This window comes from Corythoichthys intestinalis, chromosome 7, assembly GCF_030265065.1.
Source record: "Corythoichthys intestinalis isolate RoL2023-P3 chromosome 7, ASM3026506v1, whole genome shotgun sequence".
In the NCBI taxonomy this organism is placed as follows: domain Eukaryota; kingdom Metazoa; phylum Chordata; class Actinopteri; order Syngnathiformes; family Syngnathidae; genus Corythoichthys; species Corythoichthys intestinalis.
The window spans coordinates 35,637,336-35,658,148 of record NC_080401.1 but is presented as its reverse complement, the minus strand read 5'-3'; the positions used below and the strand labels follow the sequence as shown (position 1 = coordinate 35,658,148).

General features: G+C 40.6%; 2 protein-coding genes across 8 annotated transcripts in view; one reads left to right on the top strand and one right to left on the bottom strand.

Moving 5' to 3' along the window:
• Nucleotides 1–1,197: 1,197 nt before the first annotated feature.
• On the bottom strand, nucleotides 1,198–12,425 carry xcr1a.1 (chemokine (C motif) receptor 1a, duplicate 1). Of its 4 annotated transcripts, none has more exons than XM_057841658.1 (3): nucleotides 12,330–12,372; nucleotides 9,632–9,690; nucleotides 1,198–2,204 (listed from the first exon to the last, which is right to left on the bottom strand). In XM_057841658.1, the coding sequence occupies exon 3, from the start codon at nucleotides 2,200–2,202 to the stop codon at nucleotides 1,198–1,200; it is 1,005 nt and encodes a 334-aa protein (XP_057697641.1). In that variant the 5' UTR covers nucleotides 2,203–2,204; nucleotides 9,632–9,690; nucleotides 12,330–12,372. The 4 variants fall into 4 exon arrangements, 2 of the variants coding, with proteins under 2 accessions (XP_057697641.1, XP_057697642.1); XR_009063899.1 differs by lacking the exon at nucleotides 1,198–2,204 and adding an exon at nucleotides 6,714–6,897 and having other exon boundaries at nucleotides 9,588–9,690; nucleotides 12,330–12,425; XR_009063898.1 differs by lacking the exon at nucleotides 1,198–2,204 and adding an exon at nucleotides 6,714–6,897 and having other exon boundaries at nucleotides 12,330–12,401.
• Nucleotides 5,332–20,813, top strand: part of fyco1a (FYVE and coiled-coil domain autophagy adaptor 1a) — a 34,923-nt gene continuing 19,441 nt past the window's right edge. For 2 of the 4 annotated variants that reach the window (XM_057841654.1, XM_057841657.1), the window contains exons 1-8: nucleotides 5,332–5,385; nucleotides 6,731–6,831; nucleotides 10,034–10,140; nucleotides 13,002–13,127; nucleotides 13,457–13,563; nucleotides 16,485–16,628; nucleotides 17,238–17,331; nucleotides 18,279–20,783. In XM_057841654.1, coding sequence (XP_057697637.1) covers nucleotides 6,771–6,831; nucleotides 10,034–10,140; nucleotides 13,002–13,127; nucleotides 13,457–13,563; nucleotides 16,485–16,628; nucleotides 17,238–17,331; nucleotides 18,279–20,783 — 3,144 coding nt within the window. In that variant the 5' untranslated portion in view covers nucleotides 5,332–5,385; nucleotides 6,731–6,770. Of the gene's footprint in view, nucleotides 5,469–6,730; nucleotides 6,832–10,033; nucleotides 10,141–13,001; nucleotides 13,128–13,456; nucleotides 13,564–16,484; nucleotides 16,629–17,237; nucleotides 17,332–18,278; nucleotides 20,784–20,813 lie in introns of all 4 variants that reach the window. The other 2 variants (XM_057841655.1, XM_057841656.1) reach the window with 2 other exon arrangements.

Sequence of the window (20,813 nt, the reverse complement as noted above, 5' to 3'; positions counted from 1 at the left end):
AACTAATTACTGTTAGATTCAGGTAACTGAGTTACTAACTCAATTACTTTTTGGGAGATGTAATTTGTAACTAATTGATTACTTTTGAAAGTAAGATTAACAACACTAGTCATAAAGATGAAGTCTGCAGAATGAAAAGTGACGAAAGCGGAGATTTTATTCTGCCAATTTGTTGCCTAACACAATTTGCCTGTAACTATTGCTGATCACTTCTCAGAATTAGCAAAAGGAATGTTCCCTGACTCAAAGATTGCATCTGTGAGTTCATTTTATCAATTGACCTTTTTTCATTTATAATTGGACACACTAACGAACTACCTTCAAGTCAAACTGAATTGCGAGCTGAAGTGCCATGAAGTGCAGCCATCGAGACATGATAGAAATTGTCAAAAGTGCTACAAACAATTATAACAAAAGTCACTTTTAATTTTAGTAATCATGATGTAGCTGTAAATATTGATTGTTCTTTGATTGCTCCATGTTTTATATTACAATATTACCAATAAATTCATATTATTTTAAAAATTGAGTTTTAGTTTTGTTACATATTGCACGCTATATACAACGTTGTAAGATTAGTCACCAATTTGTAAGGGCATATGTTACTATTTGTAAGATTGCCAATGGCCTCAGGTTGACAGGTATGGTCATGTAGTGTATTCAAACCAACCTTGTTTGATATTACTACATTTAAGTATTTTCTTATGGCATTTTTAGTATGTTCTGCCTGTATGCATCTAAACAGAACAAGCTGAAAGCGCACGGTCGTACTTTTGGTGTCAAATTCGCCTCTCGTAGACGTTTCACCGGTGAAGCACATTTAAGCAGAACACCGGTTTAGTCATACTCTCGTCACACCTCATCTGGTCTTTCCTGTTCATTTTGCTTTTGCTGCTCGTTTTGTAAAATATTGACAGTGCTGTCATGCTCATTAATGTTCCTCTCGGGTTGAAGAGATGACATCTTTATGTTACTAGAGTCATACTCTGGAAGCCCGACAGCGTAACCATGGGACGTCAAGAACAATGGTGACCTACAAGTTAAACTAATTTTCTAATTTTTATAAAAACGAAAACATCAAGAGGGCATTTAAAAAATTCAATAGCAAATTATTTTATCTCATAATAATGTTTATCTTTTTAGAACTATGTGTCTTTCTATCCGTGGATCCCTTTAAAATATTTGAGAACCACTGACCTAGTACATTGATCCCTGTGAAATAACGTTTTGCATCCTTCCTTGTATCTGAACAGGGTCGGGCCCTCTGAATATTTTCTGGAACATTCTCTTTAAGTGAGCTCTGAACTTCACGCCGATTAGTGCGTAAAACACCGGGTTGAGGCAGCAGTGGGAAAAAGCAATGAGCCGGCACACATAAAACGCATAATCAAGCCGGATACTAACTTCACAATCCTCAAAAGGTGGAACCAATTTGTCAGCCAAAAGCCTCAGAAAGATCACCACGTTGTACGGCACCCAACCCAGAAAGAAGACTACCACGATGCACAAGATGAGTTTTACCGCCCGACTCTTGGTGTGCGATCTGCTTCTTCTGATTCTACCAAGTATTCTACAGTAGCAAAAAGCTACGACTACAGAAGAGGCCAAAAAGAAGACGTTCTGTTGGGAAACACCAAAAGTTGCCCACAGTTCGTCCTCATACTCGCAGCCTAGGGAGGGTTCGTCCTTGTGGGGGATAGAAACGATGTTACTGAAGATCAACGAGGGCACGGCTGCTCCGACGCTGATGATCCACAGAAAGACAGACACCAGAATCCCCTTGGTTACGTTTCGTGTTTTCAGGTCACGCAGCGGGTGGACGACCGTCAAGTACCTGTAGACGGTCATGACAGTCAGGAAAAGGACGCTGCTGTAAAACCCGATGAAGAAGACAAAAGTAACGATTTTGCAGAGTGCCTTGTGGAACAACCATCCCCACATGTGGTAGATAGCCCAAAAAGGAAGACCACTGGTGAAGACCAAGTCTGACACGGCCAGATTGAGGATGAGAATGTTGGTGAGGGACTTGAGGTTCTCGTACAAAGCCAGGATGACGAGGACAAGTAGGTTTCCGACGAGGCTTAGAGTAATTACAAATGAGAAGAAAGCAGGAACTGCTATGGAGCCAAATTTGACCACCTCTCCTTTTTCGCATGCTTCGTCGTCATAGTCGTAGTCGTAGGAAGTGTCGGAGTCATTCATTGCTGTGACAAAATAGAATTTGTGAGTACAGTAGAGTATTGCAATCTGTTACTGAAAAGTTCTTTCATAAAATATATATGAAATCAAATGTAAAACTACCTGACTGATGTGGCTCACCGTTGCTTATTCAAGAAATATACATAAATACATCTTTCATACCTGATGACTGCTTGTATTTCCGCTTCTGCTTTTAAGAGGTCCAACCTGTTGTATTATGTATTCCCCCCGCCCCCCCAAAAAATGTCAAAATGACCTGGATGTCTAGCGCTGTCAATATCGGCCAATGATTTGAGTGAAGGTTGAAAGGATACATGAAGAAAATAATAGGTGTAATGAAAGGAAATGTGACTGGAAAGGTCTGTTTCATTAAAGGAAGTATGGAATAGGAAAAAAATACTGTACTGTTTAAGAAGGACACTGTAAAAAAAAAATGAGCAGAACTTGATATTTCAAGTTAACCAATTCCACTTGAATATTGAGGTTTTGATGTAAAACTAAATTTAAAATAAAATCAAGGGTTAAACTCAACATTTTAAATAAACTGGACTTCAGTAAAGTAGTTTGAACTCAACATTAAGTCAACTGGACTTCAATTATATAGAGTGGTATGAAAAACGTATCTGAACCTTTTGGAATTTCTCACATTTCTGCATAAAATCACCATCAAATGTGATCTAATCTTTGTCAAAATCACACAGATGAAAAAAAACTGCTTTAACTAAAACCACCCAAACATTTATAGGTTTTCATATTTTAATGAGGTGAGCATTCAAAAAATGACAGAAGGGGGAAAACTAAGTAAGTGAACCATTTGCCTAAGGAGAGTTAAAGAGCAATTGAAACCAATTTTTACCAAACAATTTAAGTAATGTGTGTGACCAATCACTGATGAGTGGTTTAAAGCTGCCCTGCCCACTATAAAACACACACCTGGTAAGAATTGTCTTGTTGAGAAGCATTGTCTGATGTACATCATGGCTCGGTCAAAGAGCTGTCTGAAGACCTGTGATCAAGGATTGCTGATTTGTATAAAGCTGGGAAAGGATACAAAACCATCTGTAAAAGTCTGGATGTTCATCAATCGACAGTCAGAGAAGTTGTCTCCAAATGGAGAGAGGTTGACACTGTTGCTTCTCTCCCAAGGAGTGGCCGTCCACCAAAGATCAGCGCAGAATACTCAGAGAGGGAAAAAAGAAACCCTAGAGCGTCTGCTAAAGACTTGCAGAAATCACTACACAACGTCATGTGTGGAGGAAAAATGAAACAGCTCACCAACATCAACACCTCATCCCCACCGTGAAGCATGGTGGAGGGAGCATCATGATTTGGGGTTGTTTTGCTGCCTCAGGGCCTGGACAACTTGCAATCATTAATGGAAGAATTAATTCAAAAGGTAATCAGGATGTTTTGTAGGAAAACCTGAGGCTGTCTGTCAGACAGTTGACACCAAAAAGAGGATGGATGCTGCAACAAGACAATGATCCAAAACACAGAAGTAAATCAACTTCAGAATGGTTTCAGAAGCACAAAATACACATTCTGCAGTGGCCAAGTCAAAGTCCAGACTTGAACCCCATTGAGATGCTGTGGCATGACCTAAAGACAGCAATTCATGCCAGACATCTCAGGAATCTGACTGAACTACAGCAATTTTGTAGAGAAGAATAGGCCAAGATTAGTCCTGATCGATGTGCCAGACTGATCTGCAGCTTCAGGAAGCCTCTGGTTGAAGTTATTGCTGCTAAATGGGGGGGTGGGGGCGGGGCACAAAATATTAAATGTGATGGTCCACTTACTTATTTTTCCTCCTTCTGTCATTGTTTGCATACTATCCTCATTAAAATTTCAAAACATATAATGTTTGGGAGGTTTTAGTTAAAGCAGACACTTTTTTCATCTTTTGATTTTGACAAAGTTCAGATCACACTTAATGTCGATTTTATGCAGAAATGTGAGAAATTCCAAAAGGTTCAAATACTTTTTCATACCACTGTAGTTTGAACTCAACATTAAAAGTAAACTGGACTTCAGTAAGGTAGTTTGAACGTAACATTTTAAGTAAACTGGACTTAAAGTAAAAATATAATAAGTAGCTCTAAGCAACCTGGACCATCACAGTGTCAGTGGAGTGCACAGACAATTGAGTTAAACACCGCAAGATTTTCTGGGTTTTGAAATCAAGTTCACAAAATTTTAGCCTCATAAAATGAGTTTGGAATACTTAAAATATCAAGTTACTTCAGAGAACTGAAGAATTTTAGATATCTCTATTAAGAATTTTTAGCTTCCATGACTAAAAGTTTTATACTTTTTTACAGTGTACTTCAAAAAAGCGGTTGTTGATTTCAGGAAAGGATGGATAAAATATAATATTTAAAAGTATACAAGAGTAGAAAAATGAATAAAATAAACTGTGAGTGTTAAAGAAAGTAGTGTTTGGGCTGCTAATTTCGAAAAAAGTTGAACTGTCAAAATACAATAGAAAACTGGGACGTCAGTGATTCCGGATGTTGATATCACATATTCAATTATAGATGTTTAAAGGTGGAATAGGCGGCATAAGTAACTAACGGCCATCTTGCGTCAGAGAACTTCTCTTTAGGACTCTACTGCAACGACTGTGGGGTGAGTGAATTTCATCACTAGTATACTCTAAACGTGCTAAATTTCTGAGGTATTGACAAACGGTTTGATTCATAACAAACCCGATTAAATTGGCTATAACTGGCTGGATGTTAAAAAAAAAAAAAAAAAACTTTATTTTCTAATATGTGGTAAATTTGCTCGCTCTGAAGTTTATGACAAACTAACAGATTAAAAATCAGGTAAATATTGAGCAATCTATATCTATTCCAATGCATGTGCTTCACAGGTTTATCGAATTATGCCGACGCAAAATGGCCAACAAGTGACGACGGTCGTCCCCGTTGTTTCAACGTCTATCTACTCATATATGATATCTATAATTATGGTTGCCAGCGATCACATGACGCTGATGTTGACACTGCGACGACAGCCAACCATGTAGGTTGGTAGATCCCGCCTACTTACTACATACCAATTGGTCGAGGATCTGAGACTCGCTTTATGAATGGTTGAAGGCCTGTGTCAATCACATCAGCTGCTCCGAGTTGATCCCAGAACGCAGCTGGTTTGTTTTGGACATGAGTCATATGCTGGAAAGTATGTTAAAGTTTGCTTATTTTGCTATTTGTAAATGTCGATAATACTATTTGAACATTTAAAATATCGTTCCACGTTGACGTGTAAGTTGTTGTCAAGAATGCCTGTCGAATGTTTACCGTCTCAAATTTAAGTTACAAGTAATCACTCATTAATTAAGTCAAGTCGGAGAAAACCACTCGCTTGTTGGTTGTGTTGAAGCTTACAATGTTTTCGAGTGTTCGGATACGTTAGATGATGTAATCAATCATTTTGGTATTTGCTCTCGTGTTAAATATGTTGTCAGAGGTAAATAAAATTGCTGGAGATTAACCTAGTTAGCATTTAGCTACAGTGATATATCGTAACGTTAAAGGAAAGTGACAATGTTATCATTAAACGTGAGGAAAGTTTGTTTTCGATTTTGTAATGTCCTTGTTATACACTATTTATGCTATATAAATGCTGCACTTTCACGACCCAGAATTGTTGTAATCTTACTAAGTCTTCTTTCCATCAAATCAACCAATTTCCTGAATAATTGGCATCTTGGTAATTTCTTTTTTAACATTTTTTTTTTATTAACAATCCATAAAAGTGAATAATTTTTATGCTCCTATCAAAACTGCAATACTTGACCAGGAAGATTTTCTCTGTTTACCTTCATTCATAACCTAAATTCTAATAATTGTTTCTGAAAGTTGAATTAATTTATGCCCCACACTTTTTTTCGTTACCGAATTTGTTTATCAGAATGTTTGGGGTCCAAAAAATGCACTTCCATTTCTCAAGATAATCTGCGCAGGGCCTTCAGACTTTTTTTGTAGTACTTATCTACATAATTAATACCAAATTAGCAATAGGACTTTTTCTTTAACATTTTGTATTCAGTCTTCATTTTTCTATCATTTGATTGGTTCGTCACATCATATATTGTTCTGGGGTACTAAACATTTGTAACAATATGCCCACATTCATTAATAATGGTCATATTTGGAGAATATTGGCCATTTTATTTTAATATATTAAGTTTTTATTGTCACGTTACTTGATAAATGCTGATTCTAAAGAGCTCCGCGTATTGTACTTTTCATTCTATAGTGTTGATGTTTTCTTTGATTGTGACATGATGGTGGTATTAAGAGGTGGATTAAGTCAGCTAAGTCCCCACTGAAGGCCTAGTTACCAAATGCACATCCTACCACTGCAACACGAATGCAGTCAATTCACAATCAAACATTTCTAAAGCCAATGTTTAAAGAGGGATGAATTAGGAACCCAACTGCATGGCGGTACATAAAGTAAACAAAAAAAGCATATCATCTCTTTTTTTTTGTGATGTACTGATTGTAATATTCTGATTCAGCAGGCTGGATGTGATCTCAGGGAGGAGGAGCGGTGCTGCCATGGCTGTCGGGGCTTCGGTCGGGGAGAGCCAGCTCCAAAGGATTATCCGAGATCTACATGGTACGCCCCTAGCTTTCTCTATGTGCGTTTTTGCGTGTGACTAGATCAGCAGTGGACAGTCGTGGCCTGAGAAGGAACAGGAGAGTCACAAGGCTTTACTGTCACAGTGTTACCATCCTAGACACGCTTGGATCCAACTAATCTATCTTTATCTGGTTAAAAAAAAAAACAAGTCTCTGGGGGATCTGATTTGGTGACGACATCTGTGTCAGCATGCAGCCAGACAAAGAACATATGCTGAGTGTGCACCCAGCGAACGTGTCCTTCCAATTTTTGCGGTGGATAAGAGGCGAGTACATTATGGATAGGGAGTGGACCTGCTTGTATATGGTAGTGTTATAATGAATGGGCAAAACATTACACACCGATTTAAATGGTGTAATCACTATCTAAAAATGTCACAAGTCAATTGTCTGTATGGAAATTTGAGGTATTAATTGCTGCTGTGGCAGTGTGCCCTACTGTAAATCTGTGTCAGAACAAATGAGCATTTCCCCGTTGCAATCCGTTGAACTTTAGCCACTTCATCAGTTATTTTTGCGCAATATAGGTTTGAAACAAATCTGTTGATATTATTGATCATTCAAAAGTTTGTGAAGTGGAAGCAACTCAGCTCATTTACTTGTTTTGTGGGCTGACAATGAAACCAGTGAGTGTGTGCTTCATAACTCGCTGAGCGTATTGTTTGCTCGTACCATTAACTTTGTTGGGCAAGAACTATTTTTGGTAATTTAAATGACTTGAATTAAATATGATCAATTATTTAGACTAGACATCCAATTAAATTCAACTCTGAGGACTGGCTCTGAATGCTTATCTTTCACTGCCACTGACGGTGCAAGTAGGCCTGTCGCGATAACAAATTTTAGTGTGCGATAATTATTCTCATAAATTATTCCGATATGCAATATTATTTTTTTTAAACCAATTTGCAGTAACACAGTGAGAATACAGTATATATTAATAGATCAAGTACACCGATTTAAACGCGATAAATATTTACTCTTAAATTCAAAAATACTTTTTAAGAAATTACAACTAAAATCAATAGACCATGCCTCTAAAGTAAAAAACAACAATATTGATACCGCACAGAAACACAGAATAAATAAAATGTGTTTTAAAAAAATTAAAAAATTGCACTTAATAACTTAAGCATTTAGGCAAATGAAAACTTTTCCCATCATAGCTTCTGCAACGGTGTTCCATAGAGATGTAACGATACAGTTAAATCACGGTTCGGTACGATTTTTTATACGTCGGACACGATTTTCGATCCGATTCAATACATTTAATACTCTGTAAAAAAAAAACAAAAAAAACAACAATTATATTTTTTGTTTCTTTTTTTTTTTTTTTTTCTTTTTTTTTTTTACATGCATTTTAGAGCATAATGTATGTTGTATATGTTGTAATGTTGTATAAAAGTGCTGAGAACAATCTTTACTGTTTGTAAAGTGAGGCAGGGCACAAGCAGCTAGGTTTACTACATGAGCAAGACATCCTATTTGTGGTCCGAATCCATCTGTGTCACGTACTGAATTAACAATATTTGAAACATTATCTATAGTCGCTGGTATTGATTGATTTGGCCTTCTTAACTTCCATTCAGTCATGACAGTTTAGATTTCATTGATGTAGTATATGGACTACGTGTCCCATAATCACTCTGGGCTCACGTAGCCAATGGCATGGGACGTAGCACATCTAGTTTGCTATTTCATGATATCTAGTGTGTGCGAACATTTAAAAAAGTTAGCAAGCGCCGTTGAAGTCACGTCTGCTCATTACTACACGATATCAGCATATGACAATCGACTTTCATAAACAAGACGAATTTAAGGCACAGCGCTCTTAATTTCATTCAGCTGTTCGTTGTCAAAGCGAGGTTGTTCGTAGCAGCCAAGTCAGTAACAATGTTTTGGCGGACTTCGTTGTAAATATCCGGCGTTGTGCCGAAAAATAGCCGCCCCGCGTGAAATGTCACTCCTGACGGGAGCGCCCACACGTCAACAACACTGGCGCGCCGTAGATGGTCCGCAGTCACTCGGGGGCACTGATGCGGCCGGTATACGTTGAATAATGGATATAATGGGAACGATTGGCTCCGGCGCTATTTTTTGCCGGACCTGGAACGAAGATGCACTTTTGCGCAGTTAGTAACAAGGAATCCGAACTTTTAACAGCACGTCTGCCGCACGCGCACGTGCACGCGCACGCGAGGCGATAAATCGCAGCGGGAAAATTACCGCCTTCATTTTTATTGATCGTGCGATAAATGGAATTATTGCATATTGCGACAGGCTTAGGTGCAAGACTCCCAACCTATTTTGATTGGGTTAGGTGTCTCTAGCGCCGTCAGTGGCAGCCAATGAATTTAATGAATGCCCTTCAAAGGGTAAAAAAAATGTTTGGGGAGATGGTACAGCACAGTACTGCACTTTTACAATGTTAAAAGCTATTTGTACAGACAGCGACTTGTGATATCATGACCCCATTGGTGCCACATAGGCCTGTCGCGATAACTTTAGTGTGCGATAATTTATCTCATAAATTATTGTGATATGCGATGTTATTCCGCCCCCCCAATTTAATTTTTTTTTTTTTTTTCCAAAACCAATTTACAATAACACAGAGAGAATACAGTACATATTCATAGATCAAGTACACCCATTTAAACGCAATAAATGTTTACTATGAGAGTGTGAGAGAGTGAGAGCGTGAGGGAGTGTGAGTGCGATATTCCAAACAAGCACCTCGAAGCCAGGCAAACGATGAGTCCGATATTCCAAACAAGCACCTCGAAGCCAGGCAAACGATGAGTCCTGACACAGGAGACACTCACAACAGGACGACTGTCTGTCATTGTGAAAAAACCAAGAAAGAAGTTAGTCTGTCAACGTACTGCTGTAGCGCTGGTCAAAGAACTCTCGCGACAAATCACGTCACTCCATGCACAAGTTTCAGGATACATTTTGTCACATTTCAAGGTAAATTAAACACAAAATCATTTTTGCAATAGTCATGACGTTACTTTTAACTGAATTATCTACGTATTATAAAATTAGGAAAATGTGAACACTATACAATAAACAAAAAATATACTAGACTTAACAATGGCTCATTTCGAGAGTGGTGGCAGCGGATAATGGGTGTTTATTCATGAATTAAATTAATGTTTTTTTATTTTTCGGAATTGCAGAAGCTGTTGGGGAACTCGCTAAAGAGTACAAGGAAAATGGCGAGCCAATCACAGACGACAGCACCAGTCTGCACAAGTTCTCCTACAAACTGGAGTATCTGTTACAGGTGTGCCCCTATCATTATCCTTAGCTCTGTAATATTTCCATTAAACCTTTATAGGGCAAGCGACTATTTTTGGTTTAAAAAAAAAAAAAAAAAACTCCATAAAGACCTGGCATCTATATACTATATGTGGACATGTCATTCATTCATGTCATGTAAGCCACAATATTAACAATAAATAAATATAAGTATTAAGTTGGTTAACAATCTGACCTACATGATGCAAAATTTGCTGTCCACAACTATGGATGCCAGGTCCCAATTATTGTACTATACATTTTTTTTCCAATTGATAATCATGACTGTATTGTATTTTACATTAATTAAAAATAATATGAATAAATAAATTAAGAAAATGGTAATAAAAATAAAATTATGGAAATTAATAAATTCAATGAAAACAAATGCACTCTGATTATAGCCCCATTAACAATTTAAAGTGGATTTTGAAATTTTTTTTTCATAGTATTTAACTCATTGTGTGCTATTGATAACAATTCAATTAGACCTGGAGGAACGGCTATGAATGTTCATGTTTCTGTGTCTTTGATGGAACTAGACGTCCAATCCATTGTCACTGGGAGGGATGGCAGGTATCATTCGCTGCCAACCTCTCCTAGGCTACAGTATGTATACATTAGGACAGATAATTTTCTTCAGGGCATTTTTCCGACTATTTTTATGTTTGTATGTTTAAGGTGCGTTAAAGGCCCCCTTCTGCAAGGTACGCCTGCATTCGCACAAACTACACATGTGTAGAAAGGGTCATCCTCATGTGTTACGTCATCGCATGTGCGGTTTACTTCGGAACCAAAAACTCGCCCGCAGGAAATTTCGAAATTACGGTACTACACCTTCTAGACCAGGTGTCGGGAACTCAGTTTTGTAATCGCTGTTTTTTTTTCGTGAATGCAACTGAACGCATCATGCGGAAGCGAGAGCTAAGGAAGAGCATGCTCGGCTTTTATAAGCAGTCGCCGAGTTGTGATTGAAATAAATTTGTAGAAAACAAAAAGGAAAGCCCAACATCGTTACTTGGGATGTTACAATCGGTGCTCAGTTCGGCACTCAGCACTTGGAAAATAACAAATAGAAACATAGAGTGTGGCGCTGCGTATATTTCCTGGAAGTGGAAACTGCAACTAGGATGGCTTGTGCATAACAGGGGCGCTCCTGGAAGTGGCGACTGTTTTGACAAGAGGAAATGTCATAAAAATGAAACTGATTTAGCGCCTCTGTGACTTTGGGTACCACGCAGTTCACTTTTCGGGGTTTAATACACCTCTATGCATTTTTAGATACAGTACGGTCGCCATTGAGTTGAGGGGCCAGCCCTGCTGCTGGCTGATTAGACTTAACACGGGAGAAGAGCTCTGTGATAAAACGCTCATTTCCGTGTAATTCACGATGGGAGGACTGAAGGGAAGGCACTGAATTGAAGCATGCTCTGTGTCTCTGTTCGTTTCGGGTTGGGCCCGGCTTCTCTCTTGCTAACTTTTTTGTAATAAGTATAAACTAAGGAATACTTGTTAAGAAATAAATAATTTGGATGAAACCGAGAAGGCGCTGGATGGGAATTGCAAACAGGAGCCGCGCAGAGCCTCTCCTTGTCAGAGAGGCGCACCTATGCGCTATTAATTGTACACTCTACCGTGTTTTCGGATGGCAGGCATATGTGTCGGCGTCAAGCTGTCGCCAGCTCCCGGTCAGTATGAGAACATATTCTTGCCGGTGACAACTTCCGGTAACTAAAACCAAATATACGGACCATTTTTTGATTTTTGTCTCGTGCTAAATTCTATTTTGGTTAAAGAATTTAAAATTTAAAAAATCAAACTGTTTTGGGACTTTTCCTTACTCGTTCCAGATAAGAAACGAGAAAAACAAGCTGTATTTCAATTTTGATTTTTCCGTTTTAAAACGAAAACCAAATAACCAGCCGTTTTTCTGTTTTTCAAACCGGTTTCAAAACGTAATATCCAATTACCAAAAGAGACACGGACTAAGCATGTTATTGCGACACACGTTTGAAGGTTCAAGAGAAATTTGTGAATGCATTATCAGCTCATCACAGCTCGTTCAAGTCCAGCGAGCCGGCCGGTGTTCTGTTGTCAGGACACCTGTACCATATTTAAAATTACGGGTTGGTGGAGAGGCAGATGCACTCATCAAAAGAGCCAGAAATAACTCACGAGACATGGGGTCCTGACTCCTTAGACCTGTTCTACACTCTAGATCAGTGGTCTCCAACCCGGTCCTCAAAGGCCCGCCTGGGTGCAAGATTTCATTCCAACCAGACAAATGACAACACTTTTTCACCAATTTGGTCTTTTCCAAGTGCAATTAGTTGATTGCAGTCTGGTGCTGCTAGTTTTAGGGGAAACCTCATTGGTTCAACTATCTGTGCTGGATCAGCAGGAACAAAAACCACGACCCACAGCGGGCCTTTGAGTACCAGGTACGAGACCACTGCTCTAGATGATAAACTGCAAACAATGACTGTGGAAACGAAAAGAGAAGCCGTTATACCACGTCTTGATCGTCCGCCTCGATTGTTTACAATGCCGTCATGCCGCACGAAAAATGGCGTTGGAACACTCCATGCTCCTTAGTATCCAATAGTAGTACGGAGACAACAGTATATATTAAGCGGTGGGTAATATTACCCGCCTAAATTATCTGTGTAATAACCAATCCGGACAAGAGGCACATTAGTGTAACCGACATGCCGTATAGTTCAACCCTCAACATGTTTAAGGCCATTAACTGTTCTACTGCAGACATACCCTTAGTCACAATGGATTGGACGACTTGCGCCATCAATGGCAGCCAATGAGTTAAATGAGTCATTCCTTGTCTTTCAGTTTGACCAGAAGGAGAAGACAACATTTCTTGGCACAAAGAAAGATTACTGGGATTACTTTGCTGACTGCCTGGCTAAAATTAAAGGCGCAAACGATGGCATTCGCTTTGTCAAATCCATATCAGAGGTATGACGAGATTCATGCAATATTTGCCCCAGAAAATTGGGACTGTTAAAAATCATGAGACCAAATCATTACTCAGTTTCCATCTGTACAAAATGGATAGTTTGCTCATTGTGTTCAGTCATGTGCCTTTATGTTACTGAAAGTTGAGCATGAAGATGAATAATTGTCATTTTGTACTGCATTCGGAATGTCATTACAAAAGTGACTTGTGTGAGAGAATGTTCTCAATTATCTAGCTAATGGATTGAATCAAAGCAATCAGATTCCTCCTGCATTTTTTGTCAATAGACAACATTGCAATTTGCAACATTGAATCTATTCTTTAACAGCTGAAGACATCATTGGGGAAGGGCCGAGCATTCATTCGTTACTCCCTTGTGCACCAGCGATTGGCGGACACGCTGCAGCAGTGCCTCATGAACCAGAGAGTCACCAGGTACACTTTCGGGTTTGATGTTAGCGATAGCTTTTCATTTGGAATTCATAGTTATACTGAAATACTGTATAATTATCTTCAATCTAGACTTCCATTTTGAAAAATAATCTAATTGAGTTTATTAGCTGTGAGAGCTCATGAGACTATCTGACTGGAGTTCAAACTGGAAGTTGGATGGTGTCATGGTTCTGCCATTTCAAAGCTGTTTGGGTTTTTACTTCCATCAGTAGGTCAATGCTACAGAAGGCGGAGATTATACAGTGGGAGCAAATAATTTAGTCAACCACTAATTGTGCAAGTTCTCCCACTTGAAAATATTAGAGAGGCCTGTAATTGTCAACATGGTTAAACCTCAACCATGAGAGACATATTGTGGAGAAAAAAAACAGAAAATCACATTGTTTGATTTTTAGATAATATATTTGCAAATCGTGGAAAATAAGTATTTGGTCCATACCAAAAGTTCATCTCAATACTTTGTTATGTACCCTTTGTTGGCAATAACGGAGGCCAAATGTTTTCTGTAACTCTTCACAAGCTTTTCACACACTGTTGCTGGTATTTTGACCCATTCCTCCATGCAGATCTCCTCTAGAGCAGTGATGTTTTGGGGCCGTCGTTGGGCAACACGGACTTTCAACTCCCTCCACAGATTTTCTATGGGGTTGAGACCTGCAGACTGGCTAGGCCACTCCAGGACCTTGAAGTGCTTCTTACGAAGCCACTCCTTTGTTGCCCTGGCTGTGAGTTTGGGATCATTGTCCTGCTGAAAGACCCAGCCACGTCTCATCTTCAATGCCCTTGCTGATAGAAGGAGACTTTCACTCAAAATCTCTCGATACATGGCCCCATTCATTTTTTTCCTTTACACAGATCAGTCGTCCTGGTCCCTTAGCAGAAAAACAGCTCCAAAGCATGATGTTTCCGCCCCCGTGCTTCACAGTGGGTATGGTGCAATTCAGTAGTCTTTTTTCCTCCAAACAAGAGAACCTGTGTTTCTACCAAAAACTTTTATTTTGGTTTCATCTCACCATAACACATTCTCCCAGTCCTCTTCTGGATCATCCAAATGCTCTCTAGCGAACCGCAGACGGGCCTGGATGTGTACTTTCTTCAGCAGCGGGACACGTCTGGCAGTGCAGGATTTGAGTCCCTGGCGGCGCATTGTGTTACTGATAGTAGCCTTTGTTACTGTAGTCCCAGCTCTCTGTAGGTCATTCACTAGGTCCCCCCGTGTGGTTCTGGGATTTTTGCTCCCCGTTCTTGTTATCATTTTGACGCCACAGGGTGTGGAGGGAGTTGAAAGTCCGTGTTGCCCAACGACAGCCCCAAAACATCACTGCTCTAGAGCAGGGGTCCCCATCTGCCGGGCCGCGGACCGGTACCGGTCCGTGGCGCATTTGCAACCGGGCCGCAAAGAAAAAAATTTAATAACGACCGCATTCTGGCCGAATTAACCCTGTGCCCCTGCTTAACACACCAATATCTGTCTACTCTAGATATAATACTACGGGATAGATTACAATGTTGTCATAGAAGTCCATTGATTGGACTGCTAGCAGTACATCTTGTTTGTGTATATAATATATCTATGTGCGCTTGTCCTCGATAATAGCGTATTACTAGGCCGCGGCGCAGTACATTTGTTCCCGGAAATAATTAGCCCCCACACGAGGGAAAATAACAGGAAAACAGACGTCTTTGGAAATATTTTTACGGCTAAAAGGATATTTTTACGGCAAAAAGGGCACTTGACGAGCCTACAACCTCGAAGACCCACGAACTGCGAAGGAGTGGATTCATGACCCGTTTGTGAATAAACAGAGAGATCGCAAATGACGGCGACCTTATTAAACGTACATTTGAGACAACAACTCTACCGAGGTTCTGGATTAAAGTCATCCTGGAATATCCTGACATCGTGACAAGAGCGTTGAAAACCTTGCTACAATTTCCAACATCGTATCTTTGTGAAGCGGGCTTCTTAATTAATGTTTAACGACAAGGCGAAGTCGCTAATGGTGAGCGCGGTGTGCAGCTGTTGTGTGAAGCTTACATGGCAGGATGAATCTGAGGAGAACTTTTCTACAAGTCCTTCCATGGTCAAACGTAAGTTAATATTCCTTTCTTTCAAGAAAGTTTGTTGTGTTTACTTTGGAATCGCTGCATTTGCGCATTTTGCGGCTATGTTTCACGTTACGCGCATGCGCAAAACTGCATCGTTGCAATTTTTGATGGGTTGCAAAATTTGTCAGAACACCGGTCCGTGAAAAAAAAGACCCAAATAACACCGGTCCGTGGTGCAAAAAAGGTTGGGGACCCCTGCTCTAGAGGAGATCTGCATGGAGGAATGGGCCAAAATACCAGCAACATTGTGTGAAAAGCTTGTGAAGAGTTACAGAAAACGTTTGGCCTCCGTTATTGCCAACAAAGGGTACATAACAAATTATTGAGATGAACTTTTGTTATAGACCAAATACTTATTTTCCTCCATGATTTGCAAATAAATTCTTTAAATATCAAGCAATGTGATTTTTTGTTTTTTTTTTTCACATTCTGTCTCTCATGGTTGAGGTTTACCCATGTTGACAATTACTGGCCTCTCTAATATTTTCAAGTGGGAGAACTTGCACAATTACTGGTTGACTAAATACTTATTTGCCCCACTGTATGTGGGGAAAAACAAGCAATCAGCATCATTTGGAATGGCTTGAAGAAGACAGAAACTACTAGTATATTAAGTAACAAACTTTGAACAAGTAAACCAAAGAAGAAAACATTATAAATAAATTTAAAAATAAATACATACATGATTAATGCGAACGGCTTAAAAAAAAAAAAAAAAAAAAATCTGTGACTTTATTTTTTATTTTTTTAATGGCTTATTTCTGTCCACAATGTTCTTTTTTGTGTCACCACAGTGACTGGTACTATGCAAGAAGCCCCTTTTTGAAGCCTCACCTAAGTGTCGATATCATCAATCACTTGTACGAACTCAACGAGATTCACTTTGACGTCGCCTCCAGAGGATATGACCTTGATGCCTCCTGGCCTACTTTTGCAAGGTAACAGTATGGCTTAGAACAGGGGTTCCCAAACCTTTTCCTGTGAGGGCCACATAACTTTTCCCTTCTCTGATGAGGGGCGGGGTCAGTTTGTAACAGAAAAAGTGTGACGATTGCAGGAGTGCCTAAATGTAAAAATTTATTAATAAAATAAAAATAATAATATATTATAATAATAACACTATTAATTAAATAGATAATAACCAAATAACCCTCTCTGGGTTCTTCACAGAAAAAAGCCAGGAAACAAATAACACTATTGAGGGGTGGGGGGAAATCAAAATGCTCTCTGGTATTGTTCAGGGGGCCGGACCAAATGTGGAGGCGGGCCGTAGTTTGGGGAACCCTGGCTTAGAAAGTAACAATAATGTAAAAGGAAATAAGCGGTAAGAGATGTTCTTAATTAATGACGCAATAATAAAGCCGTTGAAACGGTGAGGAAAGTTGTCTTTGAAATCTTTTTCCATTGTTTCAGTGTTGTAAGTGGTGAAATGCCAAAGCTGCTGTGGTCTATGTAAAAACTGTTCATCATTAGAGCAATTCTGGTTTGTCAATTACAGTCAGTGGCAGCCAATGAGTTCATATTTACTGAAATTCAACTTTCAACAGGAGGACACTGGGAGGTGCAAGCTCACCCGGACACACATGGAAACCACCAAGTCGTAGTTCCAGTATTAACAGTCTGGCCAGCAATTACTCCCAGGTAAATGATTGGAAGTCCACTCAAGCATGCTAGTTGACCTACAATTTTCCGGGATACAGAAATTAAAATACCCTATAGGAGATCATCGAAAACATTGTCCTTAGGGTTGAGAATAAAGAAACAGTTCCAAGTTAGTTCTCGCTTTATCTGAATTGTTAGCGATTCCGCAGTTTTTCAGTCACATGGGCCAGATGGCCAACTGTCCTGTGCATGTTGTCGTGTGGGTACTGTGGCTAATTGGCTGCTTATATTCTTAAAGTATGTTAGTGAGTGCTGTTTGGCGCAAGATCACACGGAAAATCTATCCCCCAAAACAAACCTAATATATTATTTAGTAACTCCTTTAACCAATGTGAATCATTAAGAAATCAGATCAATATATTGCAATGATAATGCAATCAGAATCACAAAATTGAAACCAATACCCACTCCCAATTGTCAAGCATTTACCCAAAATACAACCTCACCAACATTTGGTGTTGTACCAATACCAATATTGGTATCAAAAGGGGCCCCGATAAAGCACTAAAATACTGGCATCGGTATTGGCGAGTACTAACAAATAACGCGCCGATAACATGTGTACTCTTTAAGATTTTGTTTACAACCACCGTAAAACCACCTAAGATGATGTCATCTTCTGGCATGTAGAGTTTGCTACCGAAACGTGCCCTCTGTGAACCGTTTCTTAGTAACAGATGGGATAAAAAAACATTTGTATATTTCATCATACTGTTAGTTCTCGGTAAAGTACCGGGATCAGCTGATACTACACAGTTATGTGTCGGAATTGGTGTGAGGAGCAAAAAATGGTATCAAAACAGCACTACTGCTAATGTTTGGAATACAATTTTAGCATTACTTCATGCATCAGCTTTTTTTCTAAGACCGTCACACTCAGCTATCCTTCTCCTTTGCTTTGTCTGTTTTCCCTTGCAAACATCTAGCAAGCATCTGATTTCCTGTCAAGCCCTGACTATGGTCAGAGTCTGCTGAATGACCTGAACGAGTCCTTGCCTCCATGCAGCGAAGACGTCAGCACTGTTGAAGAACTACGTCTGGAGCTGGATCGCTCTGATTTGAAACAGCAGGAACTCCTGAATAAAGTGCAGCAGATGAGCGGGGAGGCCGAGGAGCTCAGAGGGGTTGTGGTAGCGTTGCAGAGGCAGCTTGATCTATCGCTCACAGCGCAAGAAGAGCAACGAGGTTTGCAGGGAGAGCTAAGGGATCTGCAAGTTAGAGAAGAGAGTCTTTCTAGAGAAGTGGAAAAGCTCAGGACTGTAGAAAAAGCCATGGAATCGGAACAGCGCCTTCTTCAAGAAAAGTTGGCGGCCACTGAAGGGAAAAACATTGAGCTGCTGGCCAAGTTGGACGGGGTTCTGAGTGAGAAGGGCCAACAGGCAGCCAGTCACTTTGATTCAGCACAAAAGATACACGAGCTGTTGGACAGCTTGAAGGAGGCAGAGAAGTGTAAGATCGAGGCAGTTGCTGAGTCTGAGGAGAAGAAGCGGCAGACAGAAAGGACAAAGGAAGAGATGAGGGCGAAGGAGGCTGTGGCAAAGGATGCTGAAACGAAGCTAAGAGCATTACTGACATCTGAGTCTGAGGAGAATAGAAAACTCCAGACTAAAATAGAGGAACAGTGCCTCTCCCTTGACATGCTGCAGGGTTCCTTGACGCTGAGAGAAAAAGAGACCAGCAACTTACAGAGGCAACTTCAGGACCTCCAAACATCTCTGGAGAAAAAGGAGAAAGAGGCAGAGGAGGTGAAAATGAGGGCACAAGAGGACCGAGGGGAGCTGCACAAGGAGTTTAATAACCAGAAGGAAACTTTAGAAGAAGAAATTGCTTCTTTAAGGGAGCAGAAAGAGATTAAAGAAGTAGAGTTGACCTCCAGCTTGCAAAAGCTACAGCTCCTTGAAGGCCGCAACCAAAGCCTGAGCGCCGAGAGGGACAAGCTGATGACAAAACTTGACACCCTTGAGACTTGCGTTCGAGAACAAGATGCAAAAATAGAAGACTACAGAACACAGTGTACCAATCTAATGGAATTACACGAGAAGCTTCTGACCACGGCGAAGAAAAATGAGGATCTTAACAAGGAGTTGACAGAAAACCGAAAACTTCTCGAAGGTGAATTAGCATCCCTAAGGGCTTCTGAGAAACAACTAAGAAGGCAGCTAGACAATGCTAAGATGACAGTAGGTGAAAAAGAAAAGGGGCTGCGTGAGGAAAACCTCAAGCTGGAGGAGAGTCTGCAGCGGGCCAATATTGCCGCCAACCTCTCAGATGTTGCGTCAAAGAAGCTTGAGAAGGAGAACATGAGCCTGAAAGAGGAACAGGACACTGTCAAAGAATCTCTCTTCCGCATGCAGGCCGACTTAAAGAGTGTTCACGGGCAGCTCAGCGAGCTCGAGAAGAGCTTAGGAGACTCACGAAAGAGTGAAGCCTGCCTTCAGGAACAACTCCGAGCTGTGGAGGCGCAGCTGGAGAGTAAAGAGAAGCACCTGATTGAGGTCCAGTCCAGGGTGATGACTCTGGAAGCTACAGAGAAGGAGCTGGAGTTATCAAAAGCAAAGGCAGAAGCAGCTTGTGCAAAACAGACAGAAATGATTGAAATGGTTACCTGTGAGAAGCAAGCAATGGAAAAATGCCAGCTCGAGAGAAGTGCCATCCAGGCTAAAGAGAATCAGGAGGCGGCCGTTAAGCTAACCGTAATGGAGGGCCAGTTGGAGGTTAGCATGAAAGAAGTGTCCAGGCTCCAGGCGGACATCCTTGACCTCAAGGTTAGCTCACAGAGATCAGAGGAGGAGAAACTTAAGTCCCAAGCCCAGCTAGAGGTGACCGAGGCCCAGAGAGATGAGCTGCGGACTCTGACCGAGCAGCTTAAAGTCCAGACTGAAGCCCTGAACCAGAAACATGTAGCTGAGCTCCTAGAGTGCAAAAAGAAAGAAGAGGCACTGACAGAACAGCGCGACAGAGAGATGGCAGCCCACGCTGAGCTCTCCATCTCTGCAGCCGCCCTCCGAGAGGAATTGGCTGCCCTCAAAGCAGAGAACAATCGTCTTGACCTGGAGAACACAGAGACACGAGAAGGCTTACACCGAGCCAACACAGAAATGGCTGAGCTGGGAATAACGATCTGTAAGCTAGGCGCAGAGAAGGAAGAGGCCAGGAAGCACTGGGCAGATGACACCGCCGCTATCGAGGAACTGAGGCACGAGGTCGAGCGCCTGGAGGAATGCGTGGGCCAATTGCAACTTGAGAATGAAAGACTAGAAGGAGAGCTGACTCTTCAAGAGAAATTCCCAGAAGCGATCGCAAAACTTCAAGAACAACTGGAAAAGAGCAGGAACCAGCTGGAGAACCTCAAGCTTTCTAGTCAAGAGGAGATGGAGGCTGTGAGGTTTCAGATGAGCTCCGATAATATGAACCATCAAGTCCAGTTAAAGGTGACTTACAGTAGGTCAAAAGGATTGCCG

What these genes read in the sequence shown, in the direction of transcription:
- xcr1a.1 (XM_057841658.1), bottom strand. Translation starts at nt 2,202, where the DNA reads ATGAATGACTCCGACACTTCCTACGACTACGACTATGACGACGAAGCA.